The sequence below is a fragment of the Lepidochelys kempii genome, chromosome 3, assembly GCF_965140285.1.
Source record: "Lepidochelys kempii isolate rLepKem1 chromosome 3, rLepKem1.hap1, whole genome shotgun sequence".
Lineage (NCBI taxonomy): Eukaryota > Metazoa > Chordata > Testudines > Cheloniidae > Lepidochelys > Lepidochelys kempii.
The window spans coordinates 27,290,754-27,318,041 of NC_136382.1; the positions used below are offsets into that span (position 1 = coordinate 27,290,754).

Below are 27,288 nucleotides of genomic sequence, written 5' to 3' on the forward strand. Positions count from 1 at the left end.
TTATTACTAGTATTGCAGAGCAGTTAGGAGCCCAGTCATGGATTAGGTTATTTTTCACCTGTATATTTTGAAAATATTTTAGTCTTAGCTCAGTTTGAAATAAGCCTAATTCTAACCCTTTTCTTAGGGCTGTAGCATACACAAAACTTACACTGGCATAATAAAACTCATTGTAGTTAAACTGGTGTATCCTACATGGGTACGCTGAAATTCGTTTCTATTTAGCTTAGTACGGTAAACCAGTTTATATTTTAGCATGTGAAAAGTTCTAATGTGTATACTTGGCAATATGTATTAAATGTTCTAGCACGGCATAATTTAGTTGCAAGCTGGTGGTGCCTTTTCATGGAAACAGGCATACGTAGTCCGAGTAATTCATAAGCAAATTTCACCTGTTGCAACATTCACATGAAGTGACATTTTAATACATAAATATTAAAATAATTCTTGAGTATTTTAAAATTTTCACAAAGCTGAGAGAATGCTGCAGAATAATGTATTCTTTCTTGATTGTTTTATTACTCCCCAGATTTGATTTAATTTTTACTGCATAAATCAAAGACTGTCTTTAATCTTAGTGTGTGATACACTCCTGTTTTAACAGGCAAAGAGAAGCGGATTATTAAGGATTATGAATTTCAGATTTTACAGCAGACAAGGAACAGAACAGGTAATACGTTCCTCCTTAACACTAGTAGCACTCTTATTCATTTAGATTTGGGTTTACATGAAAGAGGAATCTAACTGACTTGAAGTAACTTAATTTAGACAGGTTTCAGAGTAGCAGCCGTGTTAGTCTGTATTCGCAAAAAGAAAAGGACGACGTGTGGCACCTTAGAGACTAACCAATTTATTTGAGCATGAGCTTTCGTGAGCTACAGCTCACTTCAGCTCACTTCAGCTCACGAAAGCTCACGAAAGCTCATGCTCAAATAAATTGGTTAGTCTCTAAGGTGCCACATGTCCTCCTTTTCTTTTTAATTTAGATAGATTAAAAATTAACCTGATTAGAATTTTTGCTGAAAACACACTCTAATGCAATAATACAGTGGTTCTCAAACTTTTTTTTTTTTCCATGGACCACTTGAAAATTGCTGAGGGTCTCGGCGGGCCACTTAATGATCTTTCCAAATGTTGTTTGTACCATTAGCTAACTATTGTAAAAAGCTTTGGCTAAAAGCACTATATTAAAAAAAAGTAATAATAATTGACTTTTTTTGTTCTACAAATAAAAGCACACAACTCATATATTTTAATATCAGTAGTCTTACCTTTCTAATACGATGGATGTGTCCTCTCTCTCCCCTGTCGCGGCAGCCCCCAAGCTGGGGTTGGGGCTGGGGCTGAGGGGGCGAGCGGTCTCTCCCCTCTCATCCACCGCAGCAGCCCCTGAGCTGGGGCTGGGAAGGAGAGGGGTTTCTCCCTCGCCGCAGTAGCCACAGAGCTGAGACTGGGAAGGAGGGCCGTCTCTCCCTGGCAGCCACAGCCCTGCAGCTGGGGAAAGTCACTTCTTTCTCTGGCTGCTGCAGCCCTGCACATCCCAAATTCCCCCCACCCCCTCTTCTCACCCCACTGCCCCCTCCCACGTACCCCCTATTCCTGCCCCCCCCAGCCACCACCTCACCTTACATGTGCGTCTTCTCCAGGGTCCAGGCACCGAATTAGTGGAGCCACACCTGTGCAGCTCCACTAATTAGGTTGGTGGCCCTTCATTCTCTCGTGTGTGACCACCAAGGCATGCACCTTAGAGGGAACTATCTGAGGACCACCTGAATGGAGCTCACGGACCACTGGTGGTCCATGGACCACAGTTTGAGAACCTCTGCAGTACTAGTAGTATTTAGCTTTAAATCAGGTAACTGGCAAGAGTTATCAAATTGCTTTTTCAGGGACTTTGTTTTGTTGGCAGACTGTTGCTCTGTTGCTGATTTGGCTTTACTTCACTTTATTTACTCTTGTTTCATAAATTACCTGGCATCATCAGTCCTGCTCATAGAGAACTCATAATTTTCAGGATATTTTATGACTGAAACAGATCCAGTGATTTTTACTTTATCTTAAGTCTAACTTGTTACCCCAGATGGCAGGTGCAGAAAGTCTTTGCTAATATGTGCAATGTGTAAGTCCCAAGCAGGCTGCAAAGAGCTACAAAAGGATCTTGCAAAACTGGGGGACTGGGCAACAAAATGGCAGATGAAATTCAATGTTGATAAATGCAAAGTAGTGCACATTGGAAAACATAATCCCAGCTATACATATAAAATGATGGGGTCTAAATTAGCTGTTACCACTCAGGAAAGATATCTTGGAGTCGTTGTGGATAGTTCTCTGGAAATATCCACTCAATGTGCAGCGGCAGTCAAAAAAGTTAACAGAATTTTGGGAATCATTAAGAAAGGGATAGAGAATAAGACTGAAAATATCATATTGCCTCTATATAAATCCAGGGTATGCCCACATCTTGAATACTACATGCAGATGTGGTTGCCCCATCTCAAAAAATATATATTGGACTTGGGAAAGGTTCAGAAGAGGGCAACAAAAATGATTAGGGATATAGAACAGCTGCCTTATGAGGAGTGATTAATAAGATTGTGACTTCTCAGCTTGGAAAAGAGACGACTAAGAGGGGATGTGATTGTAGCGCATAGGGCTAGCCTCCTTGCTTATATATCTTTTCTTATGGGTTTTATTTGTTTGTTTTATTATAATAGATTTATAGATTTGTACTAGAGTATTTTTGGCTGTAACGCAAGGAACCTACAGTCCACGTCCTATATGTTGAGCTGTACTGCCTGGGAGTCACCTACAATGGAGATGTGTTGCTCATGTCCATTCCATGACCTGCCCTTCTTCCCCAGCGTCGGAGTTTCCGGCAAGAAGGAACTGAGGGTGGGGGGAGCCGGCAGCTCCCCTTATACCGCGGCATTCACATGCCACTGAGGGCGCCAGAGCCGGTTCCCTATGGATACTACTGAGGGAAAAACTTCTGGCACCGGTGCATGTGGCAAGCGCACACACCTACAATGGAATGCACATGAGAAACACATCTCTAAGAACATCAGTTATGAAAAAAGTTAACTGTCTTTTCCAGTATTTAACTGTCCTTTATAGTTTGAAAGTGTGTCCTGATATCAAACCTAAGTCTCCCTTGCTGCAGATTAAGCCAATTACTTCTTGTCCTACCGTCAGTGGACATAGAGAGCAATCAATTTCTGTTCTCTTTATAACAACCCTTAAAATATTGGAATACTTCTTTTCTCTAGACTAAACATGCCCTTTTTCCCTCACAGGTCATGTTTTTCAAATTGCATACCTTTTTTGTTCCTTTTCTCTGGACTCTTTTCAATTTGTCCACATTTTTCTTAAATGGGGTGCCAACCCGGGCACAGTACTTCACCTGAGGCCTCACCAGTGCCCAGTAGAATGAAACAATTACTTCATCTGTCTTACATACAGCACCCCTGTTAACATATTCCATAATAACATTTTGCCTTTTTAGCAACAGTGTCACATTGACTCATATTCAGTTTATGATCCCCTATAAGTGAGAGATCCTTTTCAGCAGTACTACTGCCTAATCAGTTATTCTGCTTTTTGTATTTATACATTAGACTGTTTTCTTCCTAAGTGTAGTAGTTTTCACTTGTCTTATATTCCTTCTTGTTGATTTCAAACAAATTCTCTAATTTATCAAGATCATTTCAAATTCTAATTCTGTCCTTCAAAGTTCTTGTAACCTCTCCAACTGGGCCATACGATATTTAGGGGCAGGCCTCTCTGTCTATAAATACATACTCTTTCTGGCCTAATGAATATTTAAGAGTGACTCTATAGCCCAGTGATGCTCACTAGGGTGGTTAGAGACCCAAGTCCCTTCTCCACATCAGGCAGAGGAGGGATTTGAACCCTGCACATCTTGTCTTTTTGTGAAAAAACACTAACCTGTCTTAGGCACCTAACTCCAGTAGAGGGTTTATGGCTGTGAATCCTGAGTATAGAAAGGTGCTTTCTTTTGGCCTGGACTTAAGTGCCTAAGTCCCTTTTGAGGGGCAGGATTTAGGCTCTCCCCTCCTTGGCATCTCTTATTGGCTTGCTTAAGTGGCTCCCTGCCTAGCATGGTGGCTTTTGCAAATACCATTCTTAAGTGCCTAACTGTCCCCATGCCTGGACACCTAACTCAGGATTATGACTTCCACTACATGGTAGGGCACCGAAAAGTTAGGCATTGTGACATTCTAGTCCCCCTTGTTAATTTCTCCCCTAGGTAACTTCATTGATATCAATCTAAGATGGTCTTGTATTTACATTCATCTTAAGCTCCCCCCGCCCCCATCTTTTAAATGCTTCTTCATGGAGTTTTCTCTGGCCAACATCTGAAGCTTAGCTGGTCAGTCATTGTCACAATCAGATTGACTGAAAGGATGGAAAGGTGTTTGTCTGCCCTGAGGAAAGAAATGCTTGGCTGCTACCTAGTATTGTTCCCTTGTCTAGGTGTTGTCAAGTTAATACTGACCCCTCAATAGTAGCATTTTCTGGGCTGGTATTTCAGTGTTCAAATTAAGGAATGGAAAATATGAAACAGAAGTAGATTATATATGTATGTAAAAGAAGCTCAAGTAAGTTTTTACTGAAAGGCTAGTATTGAAATGAACTAAACTTTAATGTTACTGCTCTTGCCAGCACTACATTTTAAGAGTAAAGATTACTAGTGTTGTTCACTCATCTTCAAAAGTTACAATCCCTGAAATTGTATTACATCTTAAATACCTGAGGTATAATTTTATTGTGATTTATGAGAGATTGAAAAAGCTATTTAATACTGTTGCCAAGGCTCAGCGAGGACTTGCCTGTGGAGCCAGCTGTTCTCAACTTAGATGACCAATCTTAAATGTGGTAAGCCAGCCTACTGGAGCTTTCTATATTTTGTTCTGCAGTTGCCCTAAGGGTAGTGAACTGTTTACTGGGGTAGCAGAACCTGCTTTGCCTAAGGACACATGAATCTTTTGATAGGCTAGATTTGGAGGTGTGTGATGTATATGATGGGCATCCAAAGGAGCAGCAGTTGCACTGATTGTTGAGTTATGTATTGACTTCCAGAGAGACCTCTCTTAATGTTCACTCATGATGACATTCAAGAGAGGCTCTCAGCCTAGCAGGTAGGGTTTTTTATTTTACACTTCTATGCAGTTTCATAACCATCTTTCTCTTCTGTGAACAAATCTTGATTTATAAACTAAAAAGGAGAGTGCAATTCTTAATGTTGCAACTTTCAGCAAAGGGAAATAGAAAGCACAAGGCAGTAATATTACTGCTCTCATGCCAGTTGTTTCGTCAGAGTGGAAATCTACTATTTAACCAGACACCATCAGGAAGTTTAGGCACAAAATTTTAGGTGGGTGGTGTTTGTTATAACTTTTAACAAAAGCTTGCTGTCATTTTAGGTTTAAAGCTTGCTATTCAATATTTGCAAGCCAAACACATAATGTGTAAGAACTGAAAGTAAAACTGATAAGCCAATTTTGTCTAAATGAACAAAATGTAATTTTAAATAGTTTGGGTTAAGATGGAAGCTAGTCTAAAATGAAAGGAAACTTTTTGTTTTTCATTTGAAATTTCAAAATTATAGCTTCTTGACCGACTTTAGAAACTAGACTTAAAATTTCGATTGTATGTAGCCCCAGTCATTGTCCGTAGTTTGAGGATATGTAAGACCATTTCTGCCATGAGCATGATTTTAAGAATGGCCTTACTCGGTCACACCAGTGGTCCATGTAGCTCACAGTGGTCAGTGCTAGATTCTACAGATGAAGAGAATAGAACAGGGCATTTTATTGAGTGATCCATCCCCTGACATCCACTCTCAGCTTCTGGCAATCAGAGGCATAGGGACACCCAGAGCATAGAGTTGTGTCCCTGACCATCTTGGCTAATAGTCATTGATGGACCTCCATGACTTTATCTTTTGTGAACCCAGTTTCAGTTTTCTCCTTCACAAAATGCCTAGCAATGAGTTTCACAAGTTGACTGTGTGTTGTGTGAAGAAGTACTTCCTTATGTTTGTTTCAAACCTTTCCTGCTACTGACCCTGTCTAAACAATTCTGTATTGAAATGATGCAGACTGGAACTTCATGGTACACATGCACTTCTTTCCTTTGGGGCCTCAGACCCAGATCTCCAAGATGCTCCTCAAATTGATCCCCAGATCTCCTCATATCCCAATCACATCTCTTTGAAGCTCTTCCAGTTTATTCTTCCATTATTCAATACACCTGCATTTTAATACAGTGAATGCAGCTGGAGTGCCTGCAGATAATTCCCAGAGACCATTGCCAGCATCAGGGGTTGTGTTACCTTAATTCTGTATTTCCTGGTTTTGAAAAGTTTGCGTTTTTGCTGCCCTTGACATTCTGGAAGGGCAATCTTAATTAAGTTTTCTGCCATTTAATCTATACACACTTATTTAAGCAATTATATGGCTTAACATATATTTAGTCTCAATTTTTACAATTTTATGTTAGAAAATGGTGAATGACACATTACTTATTTACTGGATCATAAACATAAACTTTTTAGTCATGACTTGTCAAGCTGCATTTGGGTGGAAATGAAGTAAAAATGCCCCAAAACAGCATTTTAATTTTTTTAGTAAAATAAAAACATGTAAGTATGCAGGATACGTAAGAAAAAAAAGGTTTCAGAGTAGCAGCCGTGTTAGTCTGTATTCACAAAAAGAAAAGGAGTACTTGTGGCACCTTAGAGACGAACAAATATATTTGAGCATAAGCTTTTGTGAGCTACAGCTCGCTTCATCGGATGCATTCAGTGGAAAATACAGTGGGGAGATTTATATATATAGGGTATGTCTACACTACGGAATAAGGTCGAATTTATAGAAGTCGTTTTTTTAGAAATCGGTTTTATATATTCGAGTGTGTGTGTCCTCACTGAAAATGCTCTAAGTGTATTAAGTGCATGAACTCGGCGGAGCGCTTCCACAGTACCGAGGCTAGAGTCGACTTCCGGAGCGTTGCACTGTGGGTAGCTATCCGACAGTTCCCGCAGTCTCCGCTGCCCATTGGAATTCTGGGTTGAGATCCCAATGCCTGATGGGGCTAAAACATTGTCGCGGGTGGTTCTGGGTACATATCGTCAGGCCCTTGTTCCCTCCCTCCCTCCGTGAAAGCAAGGGCAGACAATCGTTTCGCACCTTTTTTCCTGAGTTACCTGTGCAGACGCCATACCATGGCAAGCATGGAGCCCGCTCAGCTCACCCTATGTCTCCTGGGTGCTGGCAGACGTGGTACGGCATTGCTACACAGTAGCAGCAACCCCTTGCCTTGTGGCAGCAGACAGTACAATACGACTGGTAGCCATCCTCGTCGTGTCCGAGGTGCTCCTGGCCACGTCGGCTGGGAGCGCCTGGGCAGACATGGGCGCAGGGACTAAATTTGGAGTGACTTGACTAGGTCATTCTCTTTAGTCCTGCAGTCAGTCCTATTGAACCGTCTTATGGTGAGCAGGCAGGCGATACGGATTGCTAGCAGTCATACTGTACCATCTTCTGCCAGGCAGGCAAGAGATGAGGATTGCTAGCAGTCGTATTGTACCATCTTCTGCCTGGCAGGCAAGAGATGAGGATGGCTAGCAGTCATACTATACCATCTTCTGCCGAGCAGCCATGAGATGTGGATGGCATGCAGTCCTTCTGCACCGTCTGCTGCCAGCCAAAGATGTAAAAGATAGATGGAGTGGATCAAAACAAGAAATAGACCAGATTTGTTTTGTACTCATTTGCTTCCCCCCCTCCCCTGTTTAGGGGACTCATTCCTCTAGGTCACACTGCAGTCACTCACAGAGAAGGTGCAGCGAGGTAAATCTAGCCATGTATCAATCAGAGGCCAGGCTAACCTCCTTGTTCCAATAAGAACAATAACTTAGGTGCACCATTTCTTATTGGAACCCTCCGTGAAGTCCTGCCTGAAATACTCCTTGATGTAAAGATGCCCCCTTTGTTGATTTTAGCTCCCTGAAGCCAACCCTGTAAGCCGTGTCGTCAGTCGCCCCTCCCTCCGTCAGAGCAACGGCAGACAATCGTTCTGCGCCTTTTTTCTGTGCGGACGCCATACCAAGGCAAGCATGGAGGCCGCTCAGCTCACTTTGGCAATTAGGAGCACATTAAACACCACACGCATTATCCAGCAGTATATGCAGCACCGGAGCCTGGCAAAGCGATACCGGGCGAGGAGGCGACGTCAGCGCGGTCCCGTGAGTGATCAGGACATGGACACAGATTTCTCTGAAAGCATGGGCCCTGCCAATGCATGCATCATGGTGCTAATGGGGCAGGTTCATGCTGTGGAACGCCGATTCTGGGCTCGGGAAACAAGCACAGACTGGTGGGACCGCATAGTGTTGCAGGTCTGGGACGATTCCCAGTGGCTGCGAAACTTTCGCATGCATAAGGGCACTTTCATGGAACTTTGTGACTTGCTTTCCCCTGCCCTGAAGCGCATGAATACCAAGATGAGAGCAGCCCTCACAGTTGAGAAGCGAGTGGCGATAGCCCTGTGGAAGCTTTCAACACCAGACAGCTACCAGATTCAGTTGGGAATCAATTTGGAGTGGGCAAATCTACTGTGGGGGCTGCTGTGATGCAAGTAGCCCACGCAATCAAAGATCTGCTGATATCATGGGTAGTGACCCTGGGAAATGTGCAGGTCATAGTGGATGGCTTTGCTTCAATGGGATTCCCTAATTGTGGTGGGGCCATAGACGGAACCCATATCCCTATCTTGGCACCGGAGCACCAAGCCGCCGAGTACATAAACCGCAAGGGGTACTTTTCGATAGTGCTGCAAGCTCTGGTGGATCACAAGGGACGTTTCACCAACAGCAACGTGGGATGGCCGGGAAAGGTACATGACGCTTGCATCTTCAGGAACTCTGGTCTGTTTCAAAAGCTGCAGGAAGGGACTTTATTCCCAGACCAGAAAATAACTGTTGGGGATGTTGAAATGCCTATAGTTATCCTTGGGGACCCAGCCTACCCCTTAATGCCATGGCTCATGAAGCCGTAAACAGGCAGCCTGGACAGTAGTCAGGAGCTGTTCAACTACAGGCTGAGCAAGTGCAGAATGGTGGTAGAATGTGCATTTGGACGTTTAAAGGCGCGCTGGCGCAGTTTACTGACTCGCGTAGACCTCAGCGAAACCAATATTCCCACTGTTATTACTGCTTGCTGTGTGCTCCACAATATCTGTGAGAGTAAGGGGGAGACGTTTATGGTGGGGTGGGAGGTTGAGGCAAATCGCCTTGCTGCTGGTTACGCGCAGCCAGACACCAGGGTGGTTAGAAGAGCACAGGAGGGCGCGGTACGCATCAGAGAAGCTTTGAAAACCAGTTTCATGACTGGCCAGGCTACGGTGTGAAAGTTCTGTTTGTTTCTCCTTGATGAAACCCCCCGCCCCTTGGTTCACTCTACTTCCCTGTAAGCTAACCACCCGCCCCTCCTCCCGTCAATCACCGCTTGCAGAGCCAATAAAGTCATTGTTGCTTCACATTCATGCATTCTTTATTCATTCATCACACAAATAGGGGGATGACTACCAAGGTAGCCTAGGAGGGGTGGTGGAGGAGGGAAGGAAAATGCCACACAGCACTTTAAAAGTTTACAACTTTAAAATTTATTGAATGCCAGCCTTCTTTTTTTTGGGCAATCCTCTGTGGCGGGGTGGCTAGTTGGCCCGAGGCCCCCCCACCGTGTTCTTGGGCGTCTGGGTGTGGAGGCTATGGAACTTGGGGAGGAGGGTGGTTGGTTACTCAGGGGCTGTAGTGGCAGTCTGTGCTCCAGCTGCCTTTGCTGCAGCTCAACCATACACTGGAGAATACTGGTTTGGTCCGCCAGCAGCCTCAGCATTGAATCCTGCCTCCTCTCATCATGCTGCCGCCACATTTGAGCTTCAGCCCTCTCTTCAGCCCACCACTTACTCTCTTCAGCCTGCCACCTCTCCTCCCGGTCATTTTGTGCTTTCCTGCACTCTGACATTATTTGCCTCCACGCATTCGTCTGTGCTCTGTCAGTGTGGGAGGACAGCATGAGCTCGGAGAACATTTCATCGCGAGTGCGTTTTTTTTTTTTTTCTTTCTAAGCTTCAGTAGCCTCTGGGAAGGAGAAGATCCTGTGATCATTGAAACACATGCAGCTGGTGGAGAAAAAAAAAGGGACAGCGGTATTTAAAAAGACACATTTTATAAAACAGTGGCTACACTCTTTCAGGGTAATCCTTGCTGTTAACATTACATACATAGCACATGTGCTTTCATTACAAGGTCGCATTTTGCCTCCCCCCACCGCGTGGCTACCCCCTCAACCCTCCCCCCTCCCTGTGGCTAACAGCGGGGAACATTTCTGTTTAGCCACAGGCAAACAGCCCAGCAGGAATGGGCTCCTCTGAGTGTCCCCTGAAGAAAAGCACTCTATTTCAACCAGGTGACCATGAATTATATCTCACTCTCCTGAGGATAACACAGAGAGATAAAGAACGGATGTTGTTTGAATGCCAGCAAACATACACTGCAATGCTTTGTTGTACAATGATTCCCGAGTACGTGTTACTGGCCTGGAGTGGTAAAGTGTCCTACCATTAAGGACACAATAAGGCTCCCCTCCCCAGAAACCTTTTGCAAAGGCTTTAGGAGTACATCTAGGAGAACCGCGAATGCCAGGGCAAAGTAATCCTTTCACATGCTTGCTTTTAAACCATGTATAGTATTTTAAAAGGTACACTTACCAGAGGTCCCTTCTCCGCCTGCCAGGTCCAGGAGGCAGCCTTGGGTGGGTTCGCGGGGTACTGGCTCCAGGTCCAGGGTGAGAAACAGTTCCTGGCTGTCGGGAAAACCGGTTTCTCCGCTTGCTTGCTGTGAGCTATCTACAACCTCATCATCTTCTTCGTCCCCAAAACCTGCTTCCGTATTGCTTCCATCTCCATTGAAGGAGTCAAACAACACGGCTGGGGTAGTGGTGGCTGAACCCCCTAAAATGGCATGCAGCTCATCATAGAAGCGGCATGTTTGGGGCTCTGACCTGGAGCGGCCATTCGCCTCTCTGGTTTTCTGGTTGGCTTGCCTCAGCTCCTTCAGTTTCACGCGGCACTGCTTCGGGTCCCTGTTATGGCCTCTGTCCTTCATGCCCTGGGAGATTTTCACAAAGGTTTTGGCATTTCGAAAACTGGAACGGAGTTCTGATAGCACGGATTCCTCTCCCCAAACAGCGATCAGATCCCGTACTTCCCGTTCAGTCCATGCTGGAGCTCTTTTGCGATTCTGGGACTTCATCATGGTCACCTGTGCTGATGAGCTCTGCATGGTCACCTGCAGCTTGCCACGCTGGCCAAACAGGAAATGAGATTTAAAAGTTCGCGGTTCTTTTCCTGTCTACCTGGCCAGTGCATCTGAGTTGAGAGTGCTGTCCAGAGCGGTCACAATGGAGCACTCTGGGATAGCTCCCGGAGGCCAATACCTTCGAATTGTGTCCACAGTACCCCAAATTCGAGCCGGCAAGGTCGCTTTAAGCGCTAATCCACTTGTCAGGAGTGGAGTAAGGAAATCGATTTTAAGAGCCCTTTAAGTCGAAATAAAGGGCTTCATCATTTGGACGGGTGCAGGTTTACATCGATTTAACGCTGCTAAATTCGACTTCAACTCCTAGTGTAGACCAGGGCCTAGAGAACATGAAACAATGGGTGTTACCATACACACTGTAACAAAAGTGATCACTTAAGGTGAGGTATTACCAGCAGGAGAGCGGGGGGGGGACCCTTTTGTAGTGATAATCAAGGTGGGTCATTTCCAGCAGTTGACAAGAACGTCTGAGGAACGGTGGGGGGTAGGGATAAACATGGGGAAATAGTTTTACTTTGTGTAATGGCCCATCCACTCCCAGTCTTTATTCAAGCCTAAGTTAATTGTATCCAGTTTGCAAATTAATTCCAATTCAGCAGTCTCTCTTTGGAGTCTGTTTTTGAAGTTTTTTTGTTGAAGTATTGCCACTTTTAGGTCTGTAATCGAGTGACCAAAGAGAGTGAAGTGTTCTCCGACTGGTTTTTGAATGTTATAATTCTTGATGTCTGATTTGTGTCCATTTACTCTTTTATGTAGAGACTGTCCAGTTTGACCAATGTCCATGGCAGAGGGGCATTGCTGGCACATGATGGCCTATATCACATTGGTAGATGTGCAGGTGAACAAGCCTCTGATAGTGTGGCTGATGTGATTAGGCCCTATGATGGTGTCCCCTGAATAGATATGTGAACACGGTTGGCAACGGGTTTTGTTGCAAGGATAGGTTCCTGGGTTAGTGATTCTGTTGTGTGGTGTGTGGTTGCTGGTGAGTATTTGCTTCAGGTTGTGGGGCTGTCTGTAGGCAAGGACTGGCCTGTCTCTCAAGATCTGTGAGAGTGATGGGTTGTCCTTCAGGATAGGTTGTAGATCCTTGATGATGCTGGAAAGAGCTCAGCTTAAGTGATCACTCTGGTTACAGTGTGTATGGTAATACCCATTGTTTCATGTTCTATATATATATAAAAATCTCCCCACTGAATTTTCCACTGAATGCATCTGATGAAGTGAGCTGTAGCTCACAAAAGCTTATGCACAAATAAATTTGTTAATCTCTAAGGTGCCACAAGTACTCCTTTTCTTTTTGTAAGAAAAAAAAAGTTTATCAAAATGTGTTTTATATTTAAAATTAACTGATTTATTAAACAAATGGAGTGTTCTCTGTTGTAGTTACTGAATTTAACTGATAATTTCTGGTAATCATGTCTTTCAAGGCCCTTCACACTTCATTTTTATTCATAACTTGGAATAGAAAAACAAGCTATTCTCTTTTTCAACTCCTAATTGGTTCTCAGTTTTGAATTAACTTGTCCTTGAACTGAACTAGTTGAATAAACTGAAATGAAGAGAATATTCTCTCTTTACCTGCAGAAAAAGCTACTTCTGTCAAAAGCTGGTTTAGCACTTCAACAGACGCTCTAGTACAGGGTGCTTAGCCAGTGATTTTTCCATTATTTCATTGGTTTAACTTTGCTCTAACTTTGGTAGCAAACATATACTGCTTGAATATTATTATTTTTATGTAATTTAAATCATTTTAATAGATTATATTGGGTTTTTAGGCTTTAACATAGGCTGTCATAATTTCAAATTTAATTTTGAAAGGTTTTTAAAAAGAAAAATGTATTTACATTAAAAAATCTCATTAAAATAAGATTATTTTGATTGAAAAAAAGAGATTTTTTTTATCCACCCTATCCTAGCTCTAATCACCAAACACCAATCAAAGAACTGTCTCTTTCTCCCTCTTGCATGCTCACTGTAGTCAAAAGACTACACTATTTCCCCATCTTATTTATTGTATCTTAAGGATCATTTTGGTCCTGTAATTAACAAACAAAGGTGTCCAGTAATATCGATAGGTAGAATACTTCCTACCTGTATTACTAAACTTTTTATATTCCTTTACTTACATTAAAAAATGAAATACAGCATATATTTCATTTTTATAGTATGCTAGATATTTGTAATTTAAAACACCCATACAAATAAGAAATTGTGGCCCTAAAATAAAGGGAAAAGTTAGTCTGTATGCTGAACTGAATTTAGCCTAGTCTTACTGTGAGTCTTGGTTTCTTTTTACACTCTTTATTAAATTGGTTGGGCAGGATGGAGTTTTTAAGATGAATCTTTCTCCTGATGGAACTCTTCTGGCAGCTATCCACTTCTCAGGAAAACTGACCATCTGGGGAATCCCATCTCTCAAGCTACAAGGAGAATGGGATCAAAGCGACCAGGTACATGGACATTTAAATATAATAAATATCATGAGTTTAGCTTTTCTAGGGATTGAGAGATGTTCTGGATATCTGTAATCTTAGCTACCAATATTTCTTTCCATTTATTTGCTTGTTTACAAGGTGCCCTATTTTTACTGATGCTCTAATTTTAATGTCTTCTGCAGCTTTGAGGTGAGGGGCCTTTCAGTTGAAAAACAGTGGTGATATTGGAATGAGTTAAAAGTTGAAAGTGTTGAAAATAATATGTAGTTGACAAACCCCAAAAGCATGAAGAGAGTAAAATAAACAGATGCAGGTAAACTGAAACACTGTTTCAAAACACAAATCAGTTGAATATGTAGCCTTTCAAGTTTATAGTTCTGGAGGACTACGTGGTGCAGTCGGCTAATGCATTAGTCTTTTACCCTGGTTAAGTAGTACTTCTCTCCTGAACAATGACACTCCAGAAGGGCTTGCTTTTCAAATGATGAAATCAAAAAGCTATGCTCTACCTAATACAATTTGTCTTAGTTTTCGTAAGCATGAAATTCAGTACAATAAAGACAACCATAGTAATGTTAACTAATCTTTGTGCCAGTACAGTAGTTTCAGTGTTAGGCCAGTTAGATTTTCCACACGAAAATCCTAAATAAACTGCTTATTGCTTCAACCATACAGTGTGCTGGAGTTGTCAGTTAATGATGAAAAGGCATCTGCTTACAGTTTGAAAAATGGCAGATCTGGAATCATGAACACAAAGAACTCTGACTTCTCCTGCCTGATTTTGGAAACCATTTCTTAAGTATTAGATACTGACATAAGCTTTGTCTCTCTTACTACATGTGGTGTATAGTGTTCAGTTAATGTCTTTAAAAATCAGGCATGATCCATTTTATAGGATAGAGTGCACTGTCTGTCCATCCAGTACTTGCTTTTGAAAACCAGAGTTCATATCTGAGTCTGCTCTAATTCTGCCTACTTTTAGGTGCATGCCTAGATGGTGGACTTTTTTGGTTAATGGCATGTAGCTGATGCACTGATCTGATTTCATACTGTGCATCTAGGAGGGAACATTTCATGTTTTAGGCCAGTTTGAAAAAGTACTTTGATATTTTAGCCATTAGATGCAAGGGTCTACTTGCATGGAACAGGCTGTGGGACTGAACAGATTTTGGAACCAGACAGGATGTTCGGTGTCCAAATATGTGAGTTAGAAGAATTATCCTTGACATTTTCTATGTACATTTGTATCCACAGAATTTGTTTATATGTCTTGTGTATAAATGTCGCTCTAATTTGTTTTAGGGTTGTTCAATTCACAGACTCACTGTTCTTTCTTAGTCTACAAAGTCCATATGTTGATGAATGAATTCCCAACCTATGCTGTTATGTAATATCTTCAATTACTGGTGGTTCACTGTGATTTACTGTCACCCAATATCTTTCTGCACAACATACTGACTACTTTAGGGCTCATGATATAAAATATTTTCTACAGTTTATGATCACTTTTGTAAGATGATTTAAATACCTCAGCTTCTCTTTGTCTATATGAAATACATCTACCTGCTCCCACAATATGTTGAACTCTTCTACAGTTCATGAGTTGCACAGCAGACACCACAAGCTCCAACATAGAGCTTTTTTTTTTTTAAATGGTATGTGGATATAGATTTTCATTGATTTTTTTTTAAAGTGTTTTCCTGATTATTTCCATATCTGGGCATTATGAGGAGCATTTCCAATTAAGTCTTCCATAATAAGTGACCGGAACACTCACTGGGACTCATTTCATAAGTCTTACTAATATGTGAAGAGGATTGCGGTTCATAAAATACTCTAAAAGATGACACTACACTCCAAATATGGCCTACGACCATAGCAAGCCAAAAGTTTGGATGTCCACTGTCATCGTGGTGTGTGTGTGTGTGTGAGAGAGAGAAATATCTTGGCTCAAGCCTAGGAGATGCATGTTTGTGACTGCCGTGACCAGATCCAGTCTTTGTTTATATTGTTAACATTAAGCAGTCCTATCTGGTAACGACATTTAGGCTCCAAGATATAGTTCTAATTTACATAGAGAACAGCACTTCAAAGAATTTGTTGAAATTTTGGGAAAAGAAACGATGTAATTTTTGTATTTTTTGCGCTTACAAGATCTACATTTGTGTTGAGGTTTTGCCCCAGGATGTTTACTACCTATTACTCATTTGCCGGTGAAACCGTTTTCATAATTTTATGCATGTTCCAGTAGAAGGTGATATAAGAATGTACTGACGAACCTGCCTCATGCAGAGCCTGTTTTAAAACTATTTTTATATATGTTATACATATATCAGTTGGTGTTGAATTATAATGGCTATTTCTTCTTCGAGTGCTTGCTCCTGTCCATTCCATGTTAGGTGTGCTTGTGCCGCGTGCACAGTCACTGGACATTTTTCCCTCAGTGGTATCCATTGGGTTGGCTCTAGTGCCCACTGGTGCCATGTGCTCATGCACTGATATAAGGGGCCTGGGCAGCCCCGCACCCTCTCAGTTCCTTCTTACTGTCTGTGATGGTCGCTGGAACAACTCTTCTTGCCTTGGCAAGGCGTTCATCTGGTGGTTCTGTTATTTCTTCTTTTCTTTGCTAGTTTAGTTACGTTCAGTTTATTTCTTTTAGCAGTAGTGTATATTGTTAGACCCACCCCTCCCTGACTCCCCCTCAGTTGTTTAGAGGAGTATGCTCTCAGCTTCGAACCATTTGTCTCCTGCGGCAAGCTCATGTTGGTGAGCGACCCACACTCCAGCTGTCTGAAGTGTCTGGGGGAGGCTCATGTGTGAGAGTGTTGCCAGATGCTGTTGCCAGTTCAAGTGTCATACGAAAAAGGACAGGGAGGCTAGACTAAGGTCTGTCCTGATGGAAGCTGCACTCCAACAGGCTTCGGAGCAAAGCCGGTCAGATTCGGTACTGAATACCTCGGCATTGGTGCGAAGTGCTACTCTGGCAGCATGGATTTCTCGGCACCTTTCTCCTTCATTGATGCCAAGGAAGAAGCACAAAACAACGGTCTGAGAGGGGGCACTTCCCAGGGCCAAGGAAGGATAAACACGAGGAGTGCAGCGGAGTGCAACCTGCATTGGACCACTCCTCTGCCCCCGCTCCACACACGGCACCGTCAACTCCGCCCTGCTCGTAGGGGCCATTGAGTCCAGTGTAAGACCATCTACTGACACCAGGGAGACATCGTAGCGCCAGCGGGGTTGTGCTGACCAGTACTGGTAGTACTGGCGGGGCAAGTTCTGGCACCAGCGAGATCATTGAGCAGAAGGGAGCATGTTGCCCTGAGCTCCAGCACTGTTCCCCAGATCCTCAGCACTGACTGGCAGAAGCAAGGGGTACTGGTCCCATGCAAATTGACTCGTCCTTGGAGTCGGACCTGGAGTCATACACCCAACCAAGGGGCTGTTACCAGTACCTGATCTGTGTCCCATCAGATCCTGGTGCGGGTGCTCTCTCAGGCACCTGGCTTGGTGGGCATGTGGTCTGCGCAGGTCTAATGGCCTTTTTGGAATCCATGGGGTTCCACACGTTCATACTTGGGGGTGTCTGATAGAACCATCCGGCATCCGACCTGGACTCTGGTATTGAGCCGGGTACTGATACTCAGGACTTGGTGCTGTGTGATGTGATTGGTGCAGAAGAGGAGGAGGAAGGCCCCCTGCCAGTGCAGGCCACCGCCTCCTCCCCAGAAGAAGCTGTGTCAGGGCTGAGCAGCTCGGTGCCGTAGGATAACTTTAGAGCTCACCAGGGGCTATTGAAAAGTGTGGCTTCTAACCTAGTGCTAGAAGTGGAGGTGCTTAAAGAGTCCACACACAGCGTGAGCAACATCTTGGTCGCAGCAGCCCTGTCAAAGGTGGCCCTACCCCCTCAATGAAGCCGTTATAGGTCCAGTCAGTCCCTATGGCAGACCATATCCTATCTGGCCCCCACTTATACCCCTGCTAAGGGGTAGAAATACTTATATTCCCATCCCCTTCCTGGGTCCCTTGTGGTTGGAGCGGCCAATGAAAGAGACAGGCAAGGCCTGTAAGATGCGTTCCCCAAGCCAAAGGACTCCAAGAAGTTGGACCTGTTTGGTAGAAAGATTTATTCTACTGGTGGGTTACAGCTCTGCATCTCCAATCAGCAGACCTTGCTTGGGAGGCATGACTGTAATGTCTGGGACTCCATGTCATAATTCAGGAACTCACTGCCCCAGGATTCCAGGCAGAAACTTTCTGCTCTGGTGGAGGAAAGGAAGACCATAGCCAGGGCCTCCCTCCAGGCTGCCCTAGGTGCCCTGACATGGCTACCAGAACAGTGGCATCAGTGATGATCATGAGAGGATGCTCTTGGCTCCAATCCTTGGGACTGCCTCCAGAGGTTAAGCAGGCCAATCAGGACCTTCCGTTTGAGTGAATTTCCCTCTTCTCAGCCAAGATGGATGCAAGACTACATGGACAGAAAGATTACAGGGCCATCCTCAGGTCCCTGGACCTCTATCAGTTTAACTTCTGTACCCGGAAAGATAATGGAGCAAATAATTAAGCAATCAGTTTGTAAACACGTAACAGTCATCACGGATTAGTCAGGAACAAATTGTGTCAAACGAACCTAGTAGCTTTCTTTGACTGGGTACAAGCCTTGTGGATAAGGAGGAAGCAGTAGATGTGGTATATCTTGACTTTAGTAAGGCTTTTGATACTGTCTCAAATGATCTGCTTATAAACAAACTAGGGAAATACAACCTAGATGGAGCTACTATAAGGTGGGTGTGTAACTGATTGAAAAACCATTCCCAGAGAGTAGTTATCAGTATTTCACAGTCAAGCTGAAAGGGCATATCAAGTAGGATCCCTCAGGGATCAGTCCTGAGTCCAGTTCTGTTCAATATCTTCATCAATGATTTAGATAATGGCATAGAGAGTACACTTATAAAGTTTGTGGACGATAGCAAGCTGGGAGGAGTTGCAAGTACTTTGGAGGATTGCATTAAAATTCAAAATGATCTGGAGAAACTGGAGAAATGGTCTGAAGTAAATAGGATGAACTTCAATAAAGACAAATGTCAAGAATTCCACTTAGGAAGGAACAATCAGTTGCACACATACAAAATGGAAAATGACTACTTAGGAAGGAGTACTGCAGAAAGGGATCTGGGGGCCATAGTGGATCACAAGTGAAATATGCGTCAACAGCGTAACACTGTTGCAAAAAAAGCAAACACAATTCTGGGATGTATTAGTAGGAGTATTTGTAAGCAAGACACAAGAAGTAATTCTTCTGGTCTACTCCATGCTGATTAAGTCTCAACTGGAGTATTGTGTCCAGTTCTGGGTGCGCATTTGAGGAAAGATGTAAACAAATTGGAGGAAGTCCAGAGAAGAGCCAAAAAAAAAAATTAAAGGTCTGGAAAACATGACCGATGAGGGAAGACTGAAAAAAATTGTGTTTGTTTAGTCTGGAGAAGACAAGACTGAGAGCGGACAAGATACTTTCAAAAGTTTTCAAGTACATAAAAGGTTGTTACAAGGAGGATGGAAAAAAATTGTTCTCCTTAACCTCTGAGGATAGGACAAGAAGCAATGGGCATAAATTGCAGCAAGGGCGGTTTAGGTTGGACATTTGGAGAAACTTCGTAACTGTCAGGGGGGCTAAGCACTGGAATAAATTGCCCAGGGAGGTTGTGGAATCTCCATCATTGGAGAGTTTTAAGAGTAGGTTAGACCTGCTCAGGGATGGTCTAGATAATACTTAGTCCTGCATGAGTGAAGGGGACTGGACTAGATAACCTCTCAAGATCCCTTCCATTCCTTTGACTCTATGATACCGTGGCACTTCAAGGAAGCACTTCAGGCCTCAGCAACCAGTCATCTCAGCTCCGTCACCTTGCCAACACCTGTTAAAGAAATGCAGCAGGGGTTATAAGCACAGGCAACCACTCCCTTCCACCTGAGCCTCGTTATTGGGCTCGCACATATCTGGGATGCCCCAAACATAACTTTTGAAGGGGCACCTGAGGACATTATATCAGTTTCTAATACCAATTCTGCCCACCCTTTTGTTTTCTCAGACTGTCTTTCCTACTTTAGCCCGGCCTGGTCCCTCATCACCTCGGACAGTTGGGTGCCGAGTATGGTGGAGGAAGGTTATTCCCTTCAGCTTTCTTCCATCTCCTCCTCATCCCTCTTCAGTGACCCTTCTCATGAGCAGCTTCTCATCCTGGAGGTGTGTCATAAATATAAAGGGAAGGGTAAACCCCTTTAAAATCTCTCCTGGCCAGAGGAAAACTCCTCTCACCTGTAAAGGCTTAAGAAGCTAAAGGTAACCTCGCTGACACCTGACCAAAATGACCAATGAGGAGACAAGAGACAAGATACTTTCAAAAGCTGGGAGGAGGGAGAGAAACAAAGGATCTGTCTGTCTGTCTATATGCTGTTTTTGCTGGGGATAGACCAGGAATGGAGTCTTAGAACTTTTAGTAAGTAATCTAGCTAGGTATATGTTAGATTATGATTTCTTTAAATGGCTGAGAAAAGAATTATGCTGAATAGAATAACTATTTCTGTCTGTTTCAGAGGAACAGCCGTGTTAGTCTGTATTCGCCAAAAGAAAAGGAGTACTTGTGGCACCTTAGAGACTAACCAATTTATTTGAGCATGAGCTTTCGTGAGCTACAGCTCACTTCATCAGATGTTTACCGTGGAAACTGCAGCAGACTTTATATACACACAGAAATCATGAAACAATACCTCCTCCCACCCCACTGTCCTGCTGGTAATAGCTTATCTAAAGTGATCAACAGGTGGGACATTTCCAGCACAAATCCAGGTTTTCTCACCCTCCACCCCCCCACACAAATTCACTCTCCTGCTGGTGCTAGCCCATCCAAAGTGACAACTCTTTACATAATCAAGTCGGGCTATTTCCTGCATAGATCAAGGTTTTCTCACATCCCCCCCACCCCCATACACACACAAACTCACTCTCCTGCTGGTAATAGCTCATCTAAACTGACCATTCTCCAGGTTTAAATCCAAGTTAAACCAGAACATCTGGGGGGGGGGGTAGGAAAAAACAAGAGGAAACGAAAGTTTTGCCTTGAGGGATTCTCTATGTTTTGAATCTAATTCCCCTGTAAGGTATCTACTATCCTGATTTTACAGAGGGGATTTCTTTACTTCTATTTACTTCTATTTCTACTAAAAGTCTTCTTGTAAGAAAACGGAATGTTTTTTTCATTGTTCTCAGATCCAAGGGTTTGGGTCTGTGGTCACCTATGCAAATTGGTGAGGCTTTTTATCCAACATTTCCCAGGAAAGGGGGGGTGCAAGTAAGTGTTGGGAGGATTGTTCATTGTTCTTAAGATCCAAGGGTCTGGGTCTGTAGTCACCTAGGCAAATTGGTGAGGCTTTTTACCAAACCTTGTCCAGGAAGTGGGGTGCAAGGTTTTGGGAAGTATTTTGGGGGGAAAGACGTGTCCAAACAGCTCTTCCCCAGTAACCAGTATTAGTTTCCAAGGACAAAGGGTGGAATATTTTGTACCTTGGGGAAGTTTTGACCTAAGCTGGTAAAGATAAGCTTAGGAGGTTTTCATGCAGGTCCCCACATCTGTACCCTAGCGTTCAGAGTGGGGGAGGAACCTTGACAAGGTGTAAGCCCTCCTTTGGGTAGGGGCTGTGGAGTAGGTTTCCTCAGAACTTGAGAGTGATAGGGTTTTACTCCTTCTATTTCCTGATCCCAAAGGCCAAAGGGGATCTTTGACCCATCCTAGACCCGAGGCGCCTCCATAGTTATCTCAAGAAACTGAGGTTCTGCATGGTCTCCCTGGCCTCCATTATTCCTTCTCTGGATCCAGGGGACTGGTATGCTGCCCTCGACTTGAAAGACAAATATCTCCATTTTCCAGGGCCACAGAAGGTTCCTCAGATTCATTGTAAACCAGACCTACTACCAATTTACTGTCCTCCTCTTCGGCCTGTTGGAAGGGTTTTTACAAAATGCGTGGTGGTGGTGGTGGTAGCGGCTTTAATCAGAAGGCAAGGTGTTCAAGTCTACCTTTATCTCAATGACTGGCTAATCAAGGGCCAGTCCAAGGCTCAGGTGAGAGTCAGCATTTTTCTGGTTCTAGCTACTTTCCGAGCCATGGGTCTATTGATAAATTAGCAAAAGTCAACTCTCGTTGCCATGCTCAGTTCTACCCAAGCCAGAGCCTTTCTCCCAGAGGCTCACTTCCCGACAGTGTCGGCTGTGATATCGAAAGTCAAGGCCCACACTGTCTCTGACAGCCTCTTTCTGCCTCAAACTTTTAGGTCACATGGCCGTGTGTACTTATGTGGTACAACATGCAAGACTGCACCTCAGACCCCTTCAAGCTTGGCTGGCCTTGGTGTACTCACCGAGCCGCCATCACTTGGACTTGGTGGTTACAGTTCCCACCCCAATTCTCGTTTCCCTCGACTGTGGAATCGTCCCCAACCGGTTAGTGCGGACATCCCCTTTGTCAGTCCTCAGTCATCAGTATCCCTAATCTTGGATGTATTCACTCTGGGTTGTGGGGGATCACCTTGAACACTTCAGGTTTCTGGGCCTGTGGTCCTAGGATGAGCTCTCATTGCATATAAATGTCAGTTGCTCAGAGCAGTCCACCTAGCGTGCTGGTGTTTCTACCCCAGATTGTGGGCAAAGTAGTGCAAGTGCTCATGGACAATGCAGCAGCCATGTTTTACATCAACAGGCAGGGAGGGGCATGCTTGTTCACCCTCTGTCAAGAGGCCTGTGAGACTTCTGTGCGAAGCACTCCATCCACCTTGAAGTGTGTCTCACCTTCTTGGAGCCCAGAACACTCTGGCAGATCACCTCTGCAGGTCTTTCTTCTTTCACCACGAGTGGCCTCTTCACCCTGACGTAGCTAGATCCATCCTCCAGAGATGGGGATTTCCTTTTGTAGATCTCTTTGGAGTCAAGCAGAACAGGAAATGCCAGCAGTTTTGCTCACTGCGGGGTCACATGCCAGGCTCGCTTACAGATGCCTTCCTACTTCCATTGACAGAGCTCCTGTTCTATGCATTTCCGTCCGTTCCTCTGGTACACAAGGTCCTTCTGAAAGTCAAGTGAGACAAAGCAAGGGTGGTTATTCTTATAGCTCCTGCATGGCTGTGCCGACACTGATTTGGCACGCTACTGGATCTGTCAGTAGCAGCCCCATTGCTGCTCCCTCTCCTCCTGGACCTGATATTTGCAAGATCACGGCCATTTGCTCCACCTGAACCTCAAGGCCCTTCACCTGACCATGTGGAAGCTCCATGGTTGAATCTGGCGGAGCTGGCCTGTTCAGAAGAAGTCTGCCAGGTCTTGCTAGGTAGTATGAAACCATCTACTAGAGTGACTTACTTCACCAAATGGAAATGTTTCTTGGTTTGATCATCCCAACGAGGCCTCTTACCAACTCGGCCACTCCTCCAGTTCAACCTGGAGTAACTGCTCCATCTGAAACAACAGGGCCTAGCCATTTCATTGTTCAAGGCGCATCTAGCGGCAATCTCAGGCTTCCATCCTCCGGTGGACAGTAGGTTGGTCTTCTCAGGCGAAATGTCCATTCGCTTCTTCAAGGGATTAGAGAGACTTTACATTGAAATTCGTGAACCCATTCCACTGTGGGCCCTAAACCTAGTCTTGTCAAGACTCATGGGCCCTCCGTTTGTGTTGCTGGTATCATGCTCTCCCTCATATCTGTCCTAGAAGGTTGCCTTCCTGGTAATGATTACCTCAGCCAGGAGGGTCTCAGAACTCTTGACCCTTATTTCAGAATCCCTATATACAGTGTTAAGGAGAAGACTCAACTGCACCTCTACCCAGTGTTCCTGCCAAAGGTGGTCTCACAGTTTCATAGTAATCAGGCTATTTTCCTGCCTGTTTTCTTTCCAAAACTGCACAAAAATATGGAGGAGCAGCATCTCCATACATTGGAGGTTTGATGTGTCCTCGCCTTCTACGTTGAGAGAACCAAGTCATTCTGTAAATCCACGCAGCTCTTTGGGGCAGTAGCAGACAGGATGAATTGCCTACCAGTTTTGGCCTGGAGAATCTCATCCTGGATTGCTTCCTGCATTCGTACGTTCTATGAGCAGGGGTGTCCCACCTCCTGCCATCTTGACATCCCATTTGACGAGAGCTCAGGCTTCATCTGTCCCAGTTCCTGATCCAAAACTTCTGCAGAGAAGTGACTTGGTCGTCGGTGCATACTTTCTCCTCCCACTATGCCATTACTCAGCAGGCTAGGGATGATGCCAACTTTGGTAGAGCAGTGTTGCAATCTGCATGCCCATGAACTCCGAGCCCACCTCCTTGCGTACTGCTTGAAAGTCATCTAATGTGGAATGGGCAAGAACAAGCACTCGAAGAAGAAAAAACAGTTACTAACCTTTCCGTAGCTGTTGTCCTTTGAGATGCGATGCTCATTTCCATTCCACAACCCATCCTCCTGTCCATGTCTTGGAGTTAGCTGGCAAGACGGAACTCAGAGAGTGCGGGGCTGGCTGGGGCTCTTATATCGGCACATGAGTGCTTGGCACCAGAGGGTGCTAGAGCAGCCTGACGGATACCACTGAGGGAAAAATCTCTGGTGACTGCATGCAGCGTGCGCACACCTAACGTGGAATGGACATGAGCAACACATCTCGAAGAATAACAGCTACAGAAAGGTTAGCAACAGTTTTTTATAGGACAAAACATTTCAGAAATATGCAACTTCTACCTATTTTGCACAGAAACGTTTTGGTTTCATAAAATGTCGGATGAGAACTGGCATGCAAAAAACCAAACAAAAACAAAACCCAGGTCATTCCAATGTGCTTTTGTGTTCCTTTTAAAAACAAAACAGAAAAACAACATCAACCAAATCCCAGACTTTCCACTGCACCGAAACTGGAGCCAGTCTGGTGTTTCAGTGTCAAGAGGTGTCCTTTTGGTGTTGTAAATTGCTTGGGGCATGGCCGCTATATCCTCTATCTCAGAGGTGGGCAAACTATGGCCCGCAGGACCGTTCTGCCTGGCCTTGGAGCTCCCGGCCAGGGAGGCTAGCCCCCGGCCTATCCCCTGCTGTTCCCCCCACCCCCACAGCCTCAGCTCGCCGTGCTACCAGCACTCTGGGCGGCGGGGCTGCGAACTCCTGCCGGGCAGTGCACCTGCGTCCGCCGGCCTGCCCGCCCTGGTGCTCTAGATTGTGCGGTGGCGTGGCTGGTTTTGGACAGGTGGCACGGCTGCCAGTCCTGGTGCTCTGAGCGGCATGGTAAGGGAACGGGGAGTGGAGAGTTGGATGGGTCGGAGGTTCTGAGGGGGGGCAGGCAGGGGGGCGGGAAGTGGGAGGGGGCGGATAGGGGGCAGGGGCCAGGCTGTTTGGGGACGCACAGCTTTCTCTACCTGGCCCTCCCTACAGTTTTGGAATGCGGATGTGGCCCTCAGAGTAGGGGTGGGCAAACTTTTTGGCCTACCTTCATTGTGTCATACATCCTGACTGTACTCAGTAAATAATAGAAGCTGTTTTTTCTTTCACATACTGTGACACCTCACTGTATGAGATTCAGCATCACTCTCTTACTGTACATCTTTGTATGCTCTTTCCAAGATGAAGAAAAATCTATTCCAGGGCTTAAAGGAAGGAGCTGCAGGTGCAGAGGTCACTAAATACTGCTGGTTCCTCTGCTACATTAGTCCTACAAGGAAAATGTTACAGAGATAACCAACTATAACACATGATCCTGGGTTCCTAAGACACAGGAGAATTCAGAGTGACACTTGTGTTCTATGATTTATAACCAGTAGTTGTTCTCTTAAAACACTTCAGGTTAAACAAATCACATGTAGTTTGGGAAAGTGGGCAGCTTAACCGGATTTCCTGTATTTGAGAAATTCATGGGTAACCATTGCCCTAGAACGCTGCTTAGATAAGTGAATCATTGGGTTATCTGTTGATGGATCCTGGTTTCTTATGTGGGACATGGTGCTAGGCAGGATACTGTATTAGATGGACCATTGGTCTGATCCATTGTGCAGTTCCTATATTTCTGAATTAAATATTTAAAGAAAGGGTCCAACTTGCACATCTGACCTAGTGGAGGAAGTTTGAATTTCATTCCAATGAGGATTGAATTTACATAGATGTAGTCTCAGTGATAACAGAGCAGTTTAAGAATGGAAAATTGAAGGTGTTACCTTTCGTGAGAAGTAGTTCGCTATAAAGGGGGAAAAATGTTTGCTTTTTAAAGATGGTTGCTTGCTAATATAGTTAATGTAACATTCCAACTTAATTTTTTTGTAGCCAGGTTATGATGAGATCAATCCAGATTGGAGGCTTTCTGCTGAAAAAAGGAAGAAAATAAAAGGTGGGTGGTGTAGTCAAATTATTATGCTACACATTGATGTTCTGGAAAAAAATATTTACATTGATTAAAGAACATAACGGTTTTAATTAAAATCTTGCCTCGGATAGTTGCTAAAATTGTGCATCTTTCTTGAATTTTCAGTTCATCCTAGCTTAATGAGTGTCACAATGCAAACGTTTTAAAATCTGCTGTTAGGCATACTTTGCAGCTGAAATAGCCTTTTATTTATGATTCAGATAATACAGGGCTTTTTCATTCATGATAAATCAGAAGGTTGTGGATCATGGCTCCATGGAAGGCTTACTGCTCAACAAAAATGTCTCTGTCTGTCTTGGAAATACATGAAATAATAAATAACATGTTGCAGAAATTTGCAGAGCCCACCAGGAGGCCTCTTGGGATATATTGGAGCCTAAGAGAGCAAGCTTCCCAGCTCAGGTCCTCAGAGCTTGGTTTCTAAAGCCTTGGGAGGTGGGTGGGCTTTAGAGCCCAAGCTCCAGCCCGAACTGCAGCTTCAAAATGCTGTCTATATAGCTATTTTTAGAGTGCTGGCGTGAGAAGATTTTCTCTCACGGGCTTCAACATGCTGTGTAGACATACCCTTGAAGTCCACAATGCTAAATACACTTTTCATATTTAATTCAGTCCTTCCTCTGCACACCAGCATGATGAATTTTAAAAGGCTAGAAACAAGTTAGAACACTGCAGGAGGTTCGTCTGCCTGCTTGTCTTCAGTTAATATTTTAGCTGAGAGCATGTTTTAATGTACTTCCATTTATAAATGCAGTGTTAATGCCATGCTTGTACATCAGTATATGAACAATGTTTATATAGCCAGTAGTTTCACGGCAAAGAAGCTAATAGCTTTATGGTTCCACTGATACTTCTTGTTACTTTATTTGTATTGCTGTAGTACCTCTGGGTCTCAATCATAGATCAGGACCGCATTTTCCTAAGGTACTTGTGGTGCCGGCCCCTAAGAGTTTACAGTCTTAAGTGACCTGGCATGCACAATCAGAGTAAAGACTTGTGTAGGAGAGAAAT

The 27,288-nt window shown here is 44.2% G+C and overlaps 1 protein-coding gene across 4 annotated transcripts in view; it reads left to right on the top strand.

The window, feature by feature from the left end:
* NBAS (NBAS subunit of NRZ tethering complex) overlaps positions 1 to 27,288 on the top strand; it is a 406,503-nt gene that overhangs the window by 50,711 nt on the left and 328,504 nt on the right. For all 4 annotated transcript variants that reach the window (XR_012157919.2, XM_073335981.2, XM_073335983.2 and 1 more), the window contains exons 11-13: positions 605 to 670; positions 13,729 to 13,857; positions 26,181 to 26,244. Coding sequence is in view for 3 of the 4 variants with exons in the window: in XM_073335981.2 (XP_073192082.2) it covers positions 605 to 670; positions 13,729 to 13,857; positions 26,181 to 26,244 (259 nt within the window). In the remaining variant the exon portion in view is untranslated. The remainder of the gene's footprint in view (positions 1 to 604; positions 671 to 13,728; positions 13,858 to 26,180; positions 26,245 to 27,288) is intronic.